This window comes from Pinus tabuliformis, chromosome 8 (genome assembly GCF_031772625.1).
Source record: "Pinus tabuliformis cultivar Carrire ecotype Pingquan chromosome 8, CPIR1, whole genome shotgun sequence".
NCBI classification, from domain to species: domain Eukaryota; kingdom Viridiplantae; phylum Streptophyta; class Pinopsida; order Pinales; family Pinaceae; genus Pinus; species Pinus tabuliformis.
Genome location: NC_142294.1, coordinates 1,106,958,094 through 1,106,972,141, shown reverse-complemented (window position 1 = coordinate 1,106,972,141; position 14,048 = coordinate 1,106,958,094). Strand labels below are relative to the sequence as shown.

Sequence of the window (14,048 nt, the reverse complement as noted above, 5' to 3'; positions counted from 1 at the left end):
CCATACATGCAATATGGTTCAAAAATTTAGAAAAGGATAGAAAGAAGTAAGTCATCCAATAATGTGGCCAATGTGGATATACATAGTGTACCATAGTACCTCCCATATCTTTTACATCCAATATTATGCATGTAGATTATGTGGCCAGCAGATCCAAAAAAGAAAAAGATACACAAAATTATACAAAAAAAGAGAAACACGGAAATTACCTAGAAAATGGAAATTCCTCAACATCTAGAACTTTGTCTCCCATAATTATTTCAATGTGCATATCACCTAGATTTCCTTAAAGTCCCCTCTTTGAAAGTTCATTTGCTAAATGGTTATGTTTTCTGCCTATGTGCATTCACCGAGTAAATTTCAGACTACCAAAAAACCGAAAAAGAAAACAACAATCAATTTTCCAAAACGTAAAATAGATAAACTACCAATTATGAGATGGTGTTGTCTACTCAGTTCAAAATTTCGTGGACTAGAATCTGCCTATTTTTTAATTTAAAAAATATAATCATATAGTATTTGAATGGTGTAAATGAATTTAGCATTATCAAAAATCTAAGGTATTCAAAAACTTGAAGCTTAAAAACTATAACCCAAATTTATCAAAATTTCTACCAAATTTAATCAAAATCTTGGAAATTTTCTTTCCAACAAAATTGTGAGCTCATCAAAATATTATTTATAACATTGCTCCGACTATAATGAGATACAGTGAAAACATACCCCATTAATTTCAAAATTACTTGTCTAGGCTTGGATTTCAAGATTGTGAAAATCGTTTGATTGAAGAAGAAGGGATGCCTTTTAAAGTTGTATAAAGCAAAAAGCACTTGCATTCATGGTAATTTTAAGAACGGCCCCCAACATCAATGCATAGAGTATCCTTGACATCAATGCAAGTAGCCAAATATAATTACATGATAGAAACCCGGTGAGAATTTCTAAAGTAGCCGAGTATCCTTGACATCAATGCAAGAAATTGATTAACACCATGTAAGAATTTCAACTCTGAAATATTAGTCTATTTTTACAACTGTATAACCATTTTGATCTTAACAAAGAATATTAATGGATTAGAGAAAATTTGCGTAGTACTTGATAGACAAATCACTTAGTGACAGAAAATTTGTCCATCCAATTCTATCTCTAAACACCAACTGTATATATGTCTAATTTTATGTATAATCTATGTTTTCAACCGTATATTGTTTAATCTTATGTATGATATATGTTTCTGCGAGTACTAATCATATAACAACTTTATAAGCAAAGAATCTTGATTTTATTTTTTTCACATAGCCCACTTTCCTTGGTAAAAGATTTTTATATTATGCTTCACAATCATGATTTATGTGGTATATGGATTTAAATCTCATTAAAATTTGTTATATGATTAATGTATTTTTTTTATTTATGGAATTGCATTTTTTGTTTTGATGATTTTATCATTTTATAAAATATTATAAAATTAAAATACAGAACGTATTAAATGAGCCATGGTTTTTTAAATATGTTATATAAGTTATGGGTCAATATAAGAATAAACAATATTCATAAGTATATAATCATTATATCAATGTGTTTTATCATTATGTGATTTATAGGGAATAGGGAGAGATAACAACTATTTTGCCTAACCACTCAGGGTAACACCAATTGATATAATGACTATATCCTTATGAATATTGTATATTCTTATATTGACCCATAACTTATATAACATATTTAAAAAACTATGGCTCATTTAATACGTTCTGTATTTTAATTTTATAATATTTTATAAAATTAATTGGACAAAAAATAGGATTAGAACTTTTCAGGTAGTTTCACTATATATTGTAGCTTCTTTCAAAATATATTTTTTCTATCAATTTTCTATAATCTTGGAATGATTTGTTGGAATTTCAAGTTTAAATTATGTAGTTTGTACAATCCAAGTGTTTAGGGAGGTTTTCAAGGTTTGGAATCTATTTATTCTTTAAAAAATATAATTTAAATAAAGAAAATTTCCACATGGTAGGTGTATATATAACTAATACAAATATTTTTTAACCATGAATCTAACAAGTATAAAAAGAGATCAAATTTGTTGAGTTGCAATTTTTTTTTCAAATTATTGCATTTCAAAAAATTGGATCCTTCTTGAAACTTACTAGATTGATAATTAAAATGAATCTATACTTAATTTACCTACTTTTATTTAAAAATCATGATAGTTTAATTAAATAAAACAAAAAAATATATTTTTTAAAATTAATATATAAATTGAAGAATTACTTGCACCGAAGCAAATTTAAGAATCACCATCAAACATCAAAGTTGTAACTAAGATGGGCAGTCCATATGTTTTATTTTCTTCGGCAGCAGCTTTATCTGGTTATTAATAAAAAAATTAAGAATTTTTTTAATTACCCTACATTTAAATTTTGTAAATTGGCTGCAATTAAAGAAAAACCATTTAGTTATTTATATACTTTAATTACTGTGTTTGATTGGAATTGGAATCGAACCCCACCAAAGGAAACGTTTTTGTCTAGCATTTCACAATTGCCTTGCGTTTTTGGTATCACTGGATCACGAAACCAGAAGCATTTCTTGCTGGACCGATCAGATGGGGCGAAATTGCTTCGCAGAATTCTTGCGAGGGTCTGCTTTGTATAATGCATAGACAATATCAGTGCCAAATAAATCTACTTAATTTATTTCGCCTTAAAGTTGCCAAGGATTTGATGTGGCACACCTTACATGGCGACCCACCTGCGAAATCGGCTATTAATTTCTCAGAATTCATCCACCCATATAGGTTTCTCAGATGGAAAATCAACATCACAACGCGCTGATGTGCAGACCCTGCTTTACTTGTAGGTGACTCTGTTCAAATTCCCAAGCCCTTAACACAAAGAATTGCTAATCTTTGTTATCATGGTAAGAGATTAATATCCGTTAATTGAAGAATTACAGAATTTCAAACAACGATATGGTTTTCTGTAGAGCTACCAAATTGCCAAATAGGATTCTGAAATGCAAGTTTGGTTTTTCCTTCAAATAGAGTAAAACCCGAGATCAATTATGGAGACCAAACAAACCAATTACATTTCCTCCAAATTCGCCTGTCTGATTTATTTTTCTTTGTTGAAGCTGGTTTCCTCTTTTCTTGTTCATAGATAAAGAGTTAAAACTGCTAGTGTCTTCTGAATGTAGTTTACTAAAGTGAATGCACTGTACCATCTAGAACTCATATTAAATATAATAAACGACCTCGCTTAACAATTAGTTTCTAAATGCCACTTAGTTTTAGAAACAAATATTGCTTATACAGTTGCACTAACAAATTGAGCAGTATTATTCATTTTCTCACTGATATAGAAAATTTCACTTGCTCTTATACACAGAAAATACGACAACCTGATTTACTAAGCAAATGGCAAGAGATAATGCTATGCACATAGACTTAAAGAATAGGCATTGATCGTCCTTTTATTGCCTGGGTTTCAGTTTCTAGACCCATATGTCTGATGTGCAATCCCCACCAGGATACCTCATCTCATGAGCCAGTGCTGGACCTTCTGGCTCATCTCCGAAGTCCACCAGGAAATTGGGGTTTATTGCCAGTCCACCTTTCTCTGTGTCGCAATCAATCTGAAGCATATGTGAGCCTTTCTCTACCAGTTCAGGGTAGAACTGGTTATCCCAAGGACTATATAATGAGTTGGTAACATAAAGGCGTTTTCCATCCAAACTTAATTGAATCATTTGTGGACCTGCCCTCAACCGTTTACCCTGAAAATATATATTCCATAAATATGTTAAAGGATTTCCCAGTCTTTTATGTGTCTGCAAGTGTATGGGCGATGTCTTTCTCATTGAAAGTAATTTGTTGCCCCAAAAAAAAATACGAAATGATAGAACACTAATTTATGGTCTTAAGAGGTATCTGAAACTTTCTTGGATAAATTTAAACAAAAGTGCTTTAGTTGTTACGAGATCTCTGTTAAGGTAATTTGGTTCAATAATTATTGGCTTAATGAACCTTGGCAAAAAAATTGGCAGTTATAGAGGGGAGTAGAGTACACACTTGAACATCAGGAACGTCAGTCTGCCATGTTTGTCCATCCTCCTTAATGACTGCTACTTGGCTTCCCTTTCGTATCAGACCTCCTACCCAAACTTGCCCAGTCAAGACAGGCTTTGCAGGATCTTGAATGTTGTACTGTCGAATATCTCCATGCAACCAATTTACAAAATACAGATATCGATCATCCAAGGAAATTACGAGATCAGTTATTAGCCCAGGCATTTCTGGCAGAATCCAGTTTTGAACCTTCAAATATGGCACTGTTACTGCAACCTAACAATCACAAGCAAACCGAAATGCATAAACAAAATGTACCAATAGCACAGTAATATATATTTCGAAAGATACTTTTTCTATATTTTTCTATTGATCTCAAACAAATAGCATCATTAATCAGTTCTCATAGGAGGCACTTTTTGCAATGGCCATGATGAATTTCTCTAACACTAAGCATGTGGTTCTGGAAGGATATAGACTATAGTTTATCTTGACCATTTTACTCGTTTTGACAGTAAAACCCTATCAATCTTTGATCAAGATATTTCCGTGCATAAACTGTTGTGACCATTGTTAGCCTAACCGGTGAACTATAGAATGCTTCTATTTCAGCAAAATATAAGAAACATGTCTCATGAAAACCTTTGAAATGTGAATCTTAAGTTGATGAGATTACCATCAGAGCACAAAATGAAATACGAGGGTTGTCCTGCATATGGTATCTGTTCTAGATGGACCTTAGAGAGTCTAAGAGAAACGTGTGCAGTACAATTACAAAAAAAAAGTTTCAAACTGCAATCTCATCAGAACCCCAGTCTAATCAATCTTGGACATTTTAATGGGCCATACCAGGTCTTTACAAAAGACTTTCATTACAAGAAAAACTACTTACTGAAAATGTCTGAAAATGCAAACACAGGAATATGTCACAATAAAGTCTCAAAGGCCCCATGATATAATTAATGTCAAACATGAGAATTAATGTCAATCATGAAATTAATAAGATCCAATCTCATACCTCATGGCTCCATGTTCCATTTGGTAACTTGAAAAAACGCACCAAAGTACTACTCAAAGCACATGCTACATAGCCTGTGTCTTTGGAAGGATCATGAAGAAACCTTACCTAAAATGTCAGGAAACACGAGCATTAATATTTGCACCGAAAACTACCTGTAAGTTGCTTGCATGCAACAATGGATTTTATCTTTCAGAGATTGCTTGACGCCAACTTTTAGGGACATGTTCATTCAGCATTGCTACTTTCAGTAGGAAGAACTTATCATATAAAAGCATACCTCCAATGGTATATGTCCAGCGCTTCCCAAGTCCAATGTTTGCTTTAATGAACCTTCAGGCCAACTATAAACAAACAAGTGTCTCCCATATAGGCCCTCTTCAACATGTTGAGGATTGAAACCTTTTGAAAAAACTGAGGGTACTCCCCATGATGAACTGATCATTGTATCATGCCGTGGTTGGTACCAGAAATCATAACCAAATTTAGGACTATGACCAGGCTTCTCCCACCTGAAAATGCACGAGTTGCAAATTACACACATTAAAAGCTTTTGAAAGTTTGATAGAGTAAAGCATATGTTTTAAAGACCACCTTTTATATCTCAACGTAATGAATCGACTAGTCAGAAAGGTCTAAGTAACTGGGGCTGATTAGATCTATTATTGGATTTGTGAGATATATAAAGTCCAAAAGTGATAACATTCAAAGCCATCAATGACATTATCTTTGAGCACAGAATCTTAAAAACGATAACATATTAGCAAAAGGAGCTACAGCAAAAAAAAAAGAGAAGAAGAAGAAGATTATTATTTGTTTATAACCGAATGAACATTGAAAAGGCGCTATTATTATTTATTTATAACAGAACGAACATTGAAAAGGCGCTAAAAGATCAGCAAACATGCTGACAGCATTTGCATCTATCTTACTACTACTTTCGTAGTGCTAATACTGAGATTTGCAGTATGTATGAATAAATGGAACCTTGCCAAACTCGAGATTATCATGGTACAATGAAGTACATTCTTTTATTGTATGTATAAATGGTATAAAAACCTAACAATTCATGCCCAATAAACACTAGCCTAAAACTTGTTCATTAATATAATTGATCCATAAACTTCAAATATGAAGCTGTGAGGTATAGATTAGTTGGTTCATGTGGGGTTCAGTCCCCAATGGATCATTGATTCAAATCTTATAAGGAGGGGTTGAGGATGGGAGTCACATGTAGAGAATAAAAACTGTTTCAACTAGGAATGCATTCTTAAAAGTTGGACCACATTGAAAATAACTTCTTCCTCCATATTTCTTATGGTATAATGAAATGATTTTCAAGAACGGTATTTAAAAGCTTTCTTTGCACTCATCTATTAGAGTCATGGCGCTTCCTCTTTAGATGCAAGTAATTACCACTTCATGTCTTAAGGACACCTTTGAATATATAATCTACACTCAAAGTGTGACTACCCTAGACAATCAAAATGACCTATGCTAAGTTGGGTGTAATCCAGATAGTTGAGGTATTACCTCCCTTTCACGTTGAAATCTGAATCCAAAACCAAGAAACCAGCACCCTGTGCATTTCCATCTTTGTCACCCATGCATGAGATTAAAATCTCACCAGATGCAAGGCAATGAGAAGTATGAGGAAATGCCAAATTCGTCTTGGAAAAGATATCGTCTGGTTCAATGACTTTGTGAAGGACAGGTGCTCTTTCATTTTTACCCATATCAAGAACATAAATACGGGACGACCTGCACAAGAAAATCCAGAATATATTTATTAACTGAGGAAGACTGCAATTCATGGATTATACATGCCTAGTAATATTATGCATCCAGAATAAAGTTGATAATCAAATTAAGCTAAGAACTGTGAATATAGATGAACATAATGAAACAATCATCTGCAAGAAAGAGGCAAAACGGTTAAAACAGGTGCACTGAAATTAGAAACAAGAAAAGTAGGTTCCAGTTATGTAATGCTTTCAGATATCTCTGAATTAGAAGTTCTGGAGAAACACCAATAGAAGATAACATCATATGCATTGCCATTTGCATGCAGACACTTACATCAATGAAGGTAAAATGAGGTAGCGCCTTTGAGCAGAAGGATCCCCATGGCAGGAGCTACATGCATTCCAACCAGTGTGATGCAACTCATCACCTAAATGAGTTACAGGCAACCGATGAACTACCTTTGAATAAGTGGGTGATTTTGGGTCTACATCGATGGTAGCCAGGTAGTCGGGCTTTCCACTGCCAGTTCCTACACCAAAATCATCGTCAAAAAGATTCAAACCACATTAACTTTGTACTTCAATCAAGTTTTATGCTCTGTGGTGAGGACAGCCAGTCCTCAAACTGCGGTCATACAAATTCAAGCATATTTTAAAATGTAAGAGTACTGTTGTACTCCAAGTTGCAACAGAAAAGAACTGTTATTGCTACGAACCTTAAAATTATGAATACCAGTTATGCATATAACATACAATAAAAGAAGATACTCAAGTATTTCTATGAACCATAATACGAACCATACTAGAATTCTGTGTATGCATAAAGGATACTGTATGGAACTTTGATCTCATTATTCAAAGGGACAATTATTGGGAATTTATGAACCATACTAATTCTAACATGTTAAAATACCATCAGGATCAACAACCTACCAAATGTTTCATTCCGCCCTTTGAATGTTCAATGCCCCTGCAACTCTAGCGGGGTTAGATTTTGATATATAATATTCATCAATTAATGCTCCTGAAATATTGTCTGATAGGTTTTCATATGGTTTACAAGTCCCATAACCAAATGTTTCTTAAATGACTGAACAATGATAAAGTAATACGGGCATAAGACCAGAGAAGTAAATCATTATTCATGATCCTTGCTGATGGCCATTTCACACTGCTCATTTTTATTTGAATAAAGCTGCTCATAGAAAGTATGTGGACATTTTCTCATAACCTTTTATTTTCTTGCTCAATTTAGTTGGTAATTTTGGCATTCTTAGTCAAGCTGTCTTACTTCCCCAGGATGGCCTACAGCATCATGTGAATTTTTTCCATGGTTAGAAACTATGTGGGCCAGACTGGAAAGCTAGCACTTTTATGTCATGGTGGACCAGATGAAATGAGGATAGTACTGCTACAAAGACATTGAAGAACTTATTCTCCCCAAGGCCATTTCACTCTGTACTTGAGAATGTCCTTGAGAATTTTATTACATTTCAGTCATCCTTAATTTCATTGCAGATTCTAGAATATTCCAAAAATGGTATGGATATGATTAAACTCAAATGATTAAATTCATTCATATTCATCAAATTTATAGAAATTTGGGAAATCTACAATACTCAACTAACAATTGGCCATTTCACAAGGTCAAGATTTATTGTTATAGTTTTCTGCAACACAAGTAGCCATCTAAAATCAGCTACGGCATTGAAGCCTTGAAACTAAATATTTATATGTTCTCCTTCCCACAGGATTCTTTAATTCAACTGATTTTGGTCCCATGGAATGAGTCTTCCTCTTCTATAACTCAACTGATTTGGTCCTGTAAAAGGATTTCCCCTCCTCTATGATTATTTTGCCGCCAAACTTTTCTGCGAGTCCTCTCTTACTCCTAGGCTTGGTTTTGCATGCTTGGTGGATTTTTCCAGATATATTATTTTCCATTCTGCAGTTTGCAGTACAACTAAATACCACCGTTCGACGAAACTTAAGCTGTTTGGGTGGAACAGGTTGCACAGCGAATTGCACAACTAAATATGCAACTTTCGACTAAACTCAAGCTGTTTGGGGTGCAAAACGTTGCACAGTGAGTTGCACAAAATTTTAATTGAGTGCAAATGTTTGACATTATGCAATTCTGTAATCTTTTTTTTTTTATCATAAATCGTTGAAGTCGTGGCTAAATCGTTTTGTCTGAGCTTTTGGAGTCTAAAGGAGAGGAGACCGTGCTCAAATCGTTGAAGTCGTGGCTAAATCGTTTTGTCTGAGCTTTTGGAGTCTAAAGGAGAGGAGACCGTGCTCAAATTTTAGTTACGTGGTATATTTTCGTTACGTGGTATATTTTCGTATAAAATTTGGTTACGTGGTATATTTTCGTTGTTTAAATTATAGTTTTCAAATATATAAATAAAATTTTAAAAGGAAATTATACCATTTAAACATAAAAATTTAAATTAAAAAAAAATTCATAATTAAATTTATATTAATAAAAAAAAAGTTTTTTAATTCTTAATCAATATAACTATTTATTTAAAATATATATATATTTTTTATTTTTAATCAATATAACTATTTAGTTAAAAATTATATCATTTTATTATCAATTAATAATATTTTTAAAAATATAATTTATTTAAAGTCATTTTTTATTAATATTTATTAAATTTATTTTTAATTAATTATTTTTATTATAATAAATTATAAAAAACCTTTTTGAGAATGCAATAAACATCCATCAAAGTTGTAAGAGAACAGTTTTCACTTATAAAATTGCATTGGAAAACATTAGTTGACCAGAAGCAGGAAAACCTCGATAAAAACTTAAAATGGAACAACTGGTAATTTGAACCGGAATCAGAGTTGGGTGGAGGAAGGCCCCTGAATCAGGAAGCACCAGTATAACTTACCATAAAATGTAAGCAGAGTTGGAAGGCTACTGAATCAGTAAGCACCAGGATAACTTACAATAAAATGTAAGCAGAGTTGGTTGAAGGCTACTGAATCAGGAAGCACCGGTATAACTTACCATAAAATGTAAGCAGAGTTGAGTGGAGGAGGTAAGCACTAGGGTGTGTGGGTTATAAGATAGGCAACAAGTTACAACTACAGTAAATACAGCACAGACGGCTTTCTATGGCATGAAGTAACAGCAGAAGCAATATAAATGAACTGTGCAGAATGTTGGACAATGTCTTAAAATAAATGATCTTTATCCATATAAAGAGATAAAGAAGCAGAGGATGGAAAGTGATAGCTTCTGTAATGAAACATTGATAACCATAGTTTTAATACTGTATAATAATTGAGAGAGAAACAAAATGTCAGGTAAATTGGTACCTGTATAGATAGCTGTAACATACAAAAGCTTTTCCACAGGGCCCTTCATTGCTTCAAGAGGGGATGCATAACCAGGCCCAATACCAGAGCAGCAACCATGAACTTCACCATTCCCTACTGTTAACTCTTCAGTAGTAACCATGCTGGACCTCTTTCCTTTTTGCCTGATACCCTGTTCACATCAAAACCATAACCATGTTGGAATTAACATAACATTTAATCAATCAATCAACGAATTGGGTTCATCCCAAACCATGAAAACACAAAATACATGTTGAGACAGAGAACCAGAAATGGGCAGTTCTCTCCACCTTACAAAGTCTCTGGAAAATGCAAGTTCCTTCTCCTACAGCACAAGACACAATCGCTGAGTAGAGTACATAAATATGTCTGTGTTTTATAGATTTCAACTGATCCCCATTTGTGAAAAATCTAAAGCCAAAGCCATTAATTTAGGCATTTATGTGGCTTTTCAATAAAAATTAGTCGGGAGTACTATAGGATGATGGCACGACTATAATCTAATGCCAATTATAATCCGATTGGCTTTGAGAAACAACCAACCTGCGAATAAATTGGGATTCCCAGCTGTGTGCCATATCTATTCCGTCATAGTTGGGCTGGCTTTTCAATTTTTTGGATTTTATTTGATTGTGCAGTTCTAATGAAGTCAACTCTATAATTAAAAACCAGAAGCGGATAATATTTTTGCCTTGTTTTATGCCATGCCGATGTTTGAAGTATGAAAATATCAATGGCTGAAATTATAGATAACAAAAAATATACAATAATATACACACTCTTGTGTATTTTTTAAATGATAATATAATATTAATTATAAATATTTAAATTCTTCAGTATACTAGCATCCAATAAGTATGTCTTTTCCATTTCATGCTTACCTATTGCTTAGGCTACAAACCAGAAGTCAAAACGTTTAAAATTTTTAAACTAAATTGCATACTTATTGCAGGTTATTGCTGTAATGTCATCACGTTACTTCTTTTCGCTTCATGTAATAGCAAGAAAGACCTTACCCATGCATTCTTTCCCTTTAATGTAATAGCAAGAATAACTTATGTCATCCATTTTGCAAGGTTTTGTCATCATAATATCTCATTATGTTTTTCCAAAGGCCAAAGCGAAGCTACTTAAGGCTGATTTCCTTTAATGTAATAGTAAGAATAACTTTAGCTATGCCATCTATTTTGCCAAGTTTTGACATCATAATATCTCATTATGTTTTTCCAAAGGCCAAAGCGAAGCCACTTAAGGCTGATTTTTTATATGGGGCTTGAGTTAATGGAAGGGACATAGAACAACTTATTTACATTTTTTATATGGGGTTGGGGTTTGAGTTAATGGGAGAGGATATAGAATAATTTATTTATATAGATTAGGATGTGTCATGATTCTTCCATCCAATTGTGGTAGAGATGTCATCTATTAATTGAGCTCTATTTGTTTTGTACAATAAATTTTCATGAATTTTTCAAAAAAAAATTATCACTCTTGAATTTCCAACAGCTACTTTGTTGTTATCACTATACAAGACTCCTTGGTGCAATTTTTCATCTAGATACATCTCTCAAACTCATCTTTCCATCTATTCCAATGAATGTCGAATTCATTAAGGCTACATTGTGTATTTGTTGTTTCCCTTTCACATTGTTTCACTCCTCTCTTCACCTCATTGAGTTCACAAAGTGTTATTGCAATCGCAATGTGCCAATATAGTTTCCCTCCTTCTCAAGCACCTAGTAGTATTAGCAACCAATAAATCACTCAACTCTATCAACCACCCATGCTTGGAGTTGAACTCTAGAGTATAGGCATATAATTGACGCCATATCCCAATTTCAAGCCAAATAAACTCACATGCATGTTGCTCACAATTGAGTCATAGTTTGGACCAAGGGTAAGTAATTCAATGTGCATCCCAATCCTAGGCCAAATAAACTCACACTCATCATTCAACTCCACCATAGTACAATTCTTAATACACAGGATCTCCACTTAATCAACCTGTGTCATAGCAGTTGCGTTCATGGGATATTAAAAAACACCTATAATATCACTAGATATTGATAAAAATGTCCCAAAATCATTTTCTTGAACCCCCCTTCTAAATACATCTTTCTAATAAAACATTTCGTATTTTTAATTTCTATCCCCTATATTTACCAAATACCACTTTTTATACTCTCTTGTACCTATAAATGCCCCTTACCTCACATCCCTCCCTCCAATACCTACAATATATTGATTCTATTTTTCATAGTTCAAAAACACTATTTATGAATGAACATGATTAGCTATTGGTCAACAAGGGGAAAACCCCATGTCTTAATCACACATGCTAAGATATTGATGAAAGGGTGGGAGGAGTGTCACATACCGAACCCCCTAAACTCTATTAGGAAAGTGGGTAATCAACTTTGCCTCTTAATCTTCTCTATTCACATGATTTTAAAGACACCTATGATCCCCCTATGTATTCTACTCATCAAGGGATTTCCAACAACTATATTCTTTCTAAAAACTAAGCTTGGAATAAGAATTTAAGGCATTTTAAAGATATTGCCTATTACCCCTCGACAACATCATCTTGCCTATGTGTCACCACAAATGTCAACTGATGTGACATCACATCCTTAAAACCTTTCATCAATGCAACGTGTCATTGGAAATGATTTTTCTATTGCAAAATGTCTTATCACATCCCTGAAGATCTTCTCCATTGTAACATGTGGCACTATAGATTTTTATGGTGCAGTGTATCACACTCTTGAGCATTTTATCTTGTGCAATAGCCTTGTCACACCCTTGAACATTTTCTCTGATGCCATATGCGACACCATGCTTTTTTATGTTGTGATGTACTGGACCTAGAAAAATTCCCTCCTCACAACAAAGGAAGTTATTTCTCCCTCATCACATTACTAGGAAACTTACCTTCCAATGGTGTATCATGCTTGGGATTATCTATAGGATGAATCTCCATAGTCCCCCTCATTAATCCCTAGTTGTGATCTCATAGCCCCTATAGACACTTGTGCTTTAGTTGGTTGTTTATATTTTTCATTAATTTAAAATTATGATACATATGATGTTTTGATTTGTCCAATTCAACTTGGAATGGTAATGAAATATTCACGTCAAAATGAAATAATGCTAAACATAATTAATCACAATTAATCAATGGATCAAAATGGGTACATGATAGACCCTCTCCCTTGGAATAGCACTCTCCTTGTTGTTCTAATAATCACATCAACCATTTTTAAGATGGAAACAAAAATGGATGTGCCTCTCTCATGGCATGCTCCATTTACCATGTAGCTTCGCTTGGACCGTAAGTGCTTCCATTGCACCTTTAACTACATAATGGCTTGGTTCTAGAGCAATATTTCCTTCATGTCTAATAAACACAGGGGTTCTTGTTGGAACTCTCTTTTTCAATCCACCTTGAACAAAACCTATTCAATAATATGGTTAGAATTATTCGTATGTTGTCGTGGATATTCCACTAGATAGTTCATCACAACATATCTACCAACGTATATTTGAAAATCTAAAATCTATACTATGAGGGTTAATTTGTTTTTAGATTTCTATATTTGTTAAATATTGTTTATTGCATATGGATGCAAATTATAATTATGTATAAAATAGAGAAAAATTTGAACAACCACTCACAAATCATAATTCGTATGGAGGAGATAGGGCCAGTCAAAGTTCAGGGTTGACTTGGCCAAGTGGCAGGGTTAATGGACCTACAAATTGCACCGGCAGCGGTCACCGGAATCTGGCCACTGGAACGGGCAAAATTATTGGCTCTTTAAAATACCCAATGATCATTATTTTCATTAAAATA

The 14,048-nt window shown here is 33.5% G+C and overlaps 1 protein-coding gene across 3 annotated transcripts; it reads right to left on the bottom strand.

Moving 5' to 3' along the window:
• Positions 1 to 3,129: 3,129 nt before the first annotated feature.
• LOC149239222 (selenium-binding protein 1-like) lies at positions 3,130 to 10,854 on the bottom strand. 3 transcript variants are annotated; one of them, XM_089367091.1, is made up of 9 exons: positions 10,736 to 10,854; positions 10,483 to 10,517; positions 10,172 to 10,343; positions 7,170 to 7,365; positions 6,624 to 6,851; positions 5,371 to 5,602; positions 5,091 to 5,198; positions 4,076 to 4,348; positions 3,130 to 3,780 (listed from the first exon to the last, which is right to left on the bottom strand). In XM_089367091.1, the coding sequence occupies exons 3-9, from the start codon at positions 10,311 to 10,313 to the stop codon at positions 3,499 to 3,501; spliced, it is 1,461 nt and encodes a 486-aa protein (XP_089223217.1). In that variant the 5' UTR covers positions 10,314 to 10,343; positions 10,483 to 10,517; positions 10,736 to 10,854; the 3' UTR covers positions 3,130 to 3,498. The 3 variants fall into 3 exon arrangements, with proteins under 3 accessions (XP_089223217.1, XP_089223218.1, XP_089223219.1); XM_089367092.1 differs by having other exon boundaries at positions 10,172 to 10,335; XM_089367093.1 differs by lacking the exon at positions 10,736 to 10,854 and having other exon boundaries at positions 10,172 to 10,335; positions 10,483 to 10,719.
• Positions 10,855 to 14,048: the final 3,194 nt, after the last annotated feature.

Coding starts and splice junctions, on each gene's coding strand:
- LOC149239222 (XM_089367091.1), bottom strand. CDS start 10,313: ATGGTTACTACTGAAGAGTTAACAGTAGGGAATGGTGAAGTTCATGGT. Junction 5,199..5,370: donor CTGGACATATACCATTGGAG/GTATGCTTTTAT, acceptor CTGACATTTTAG/GTAAGGTTTCTTCATGATCC. Junction 3,781..4,075: donor CTGACGTTCCTGATGTTCAA/GTGTGTACTCTA, acceptor ATATATTTTCAG/GGTAAACGGTTGAGGGCAGG.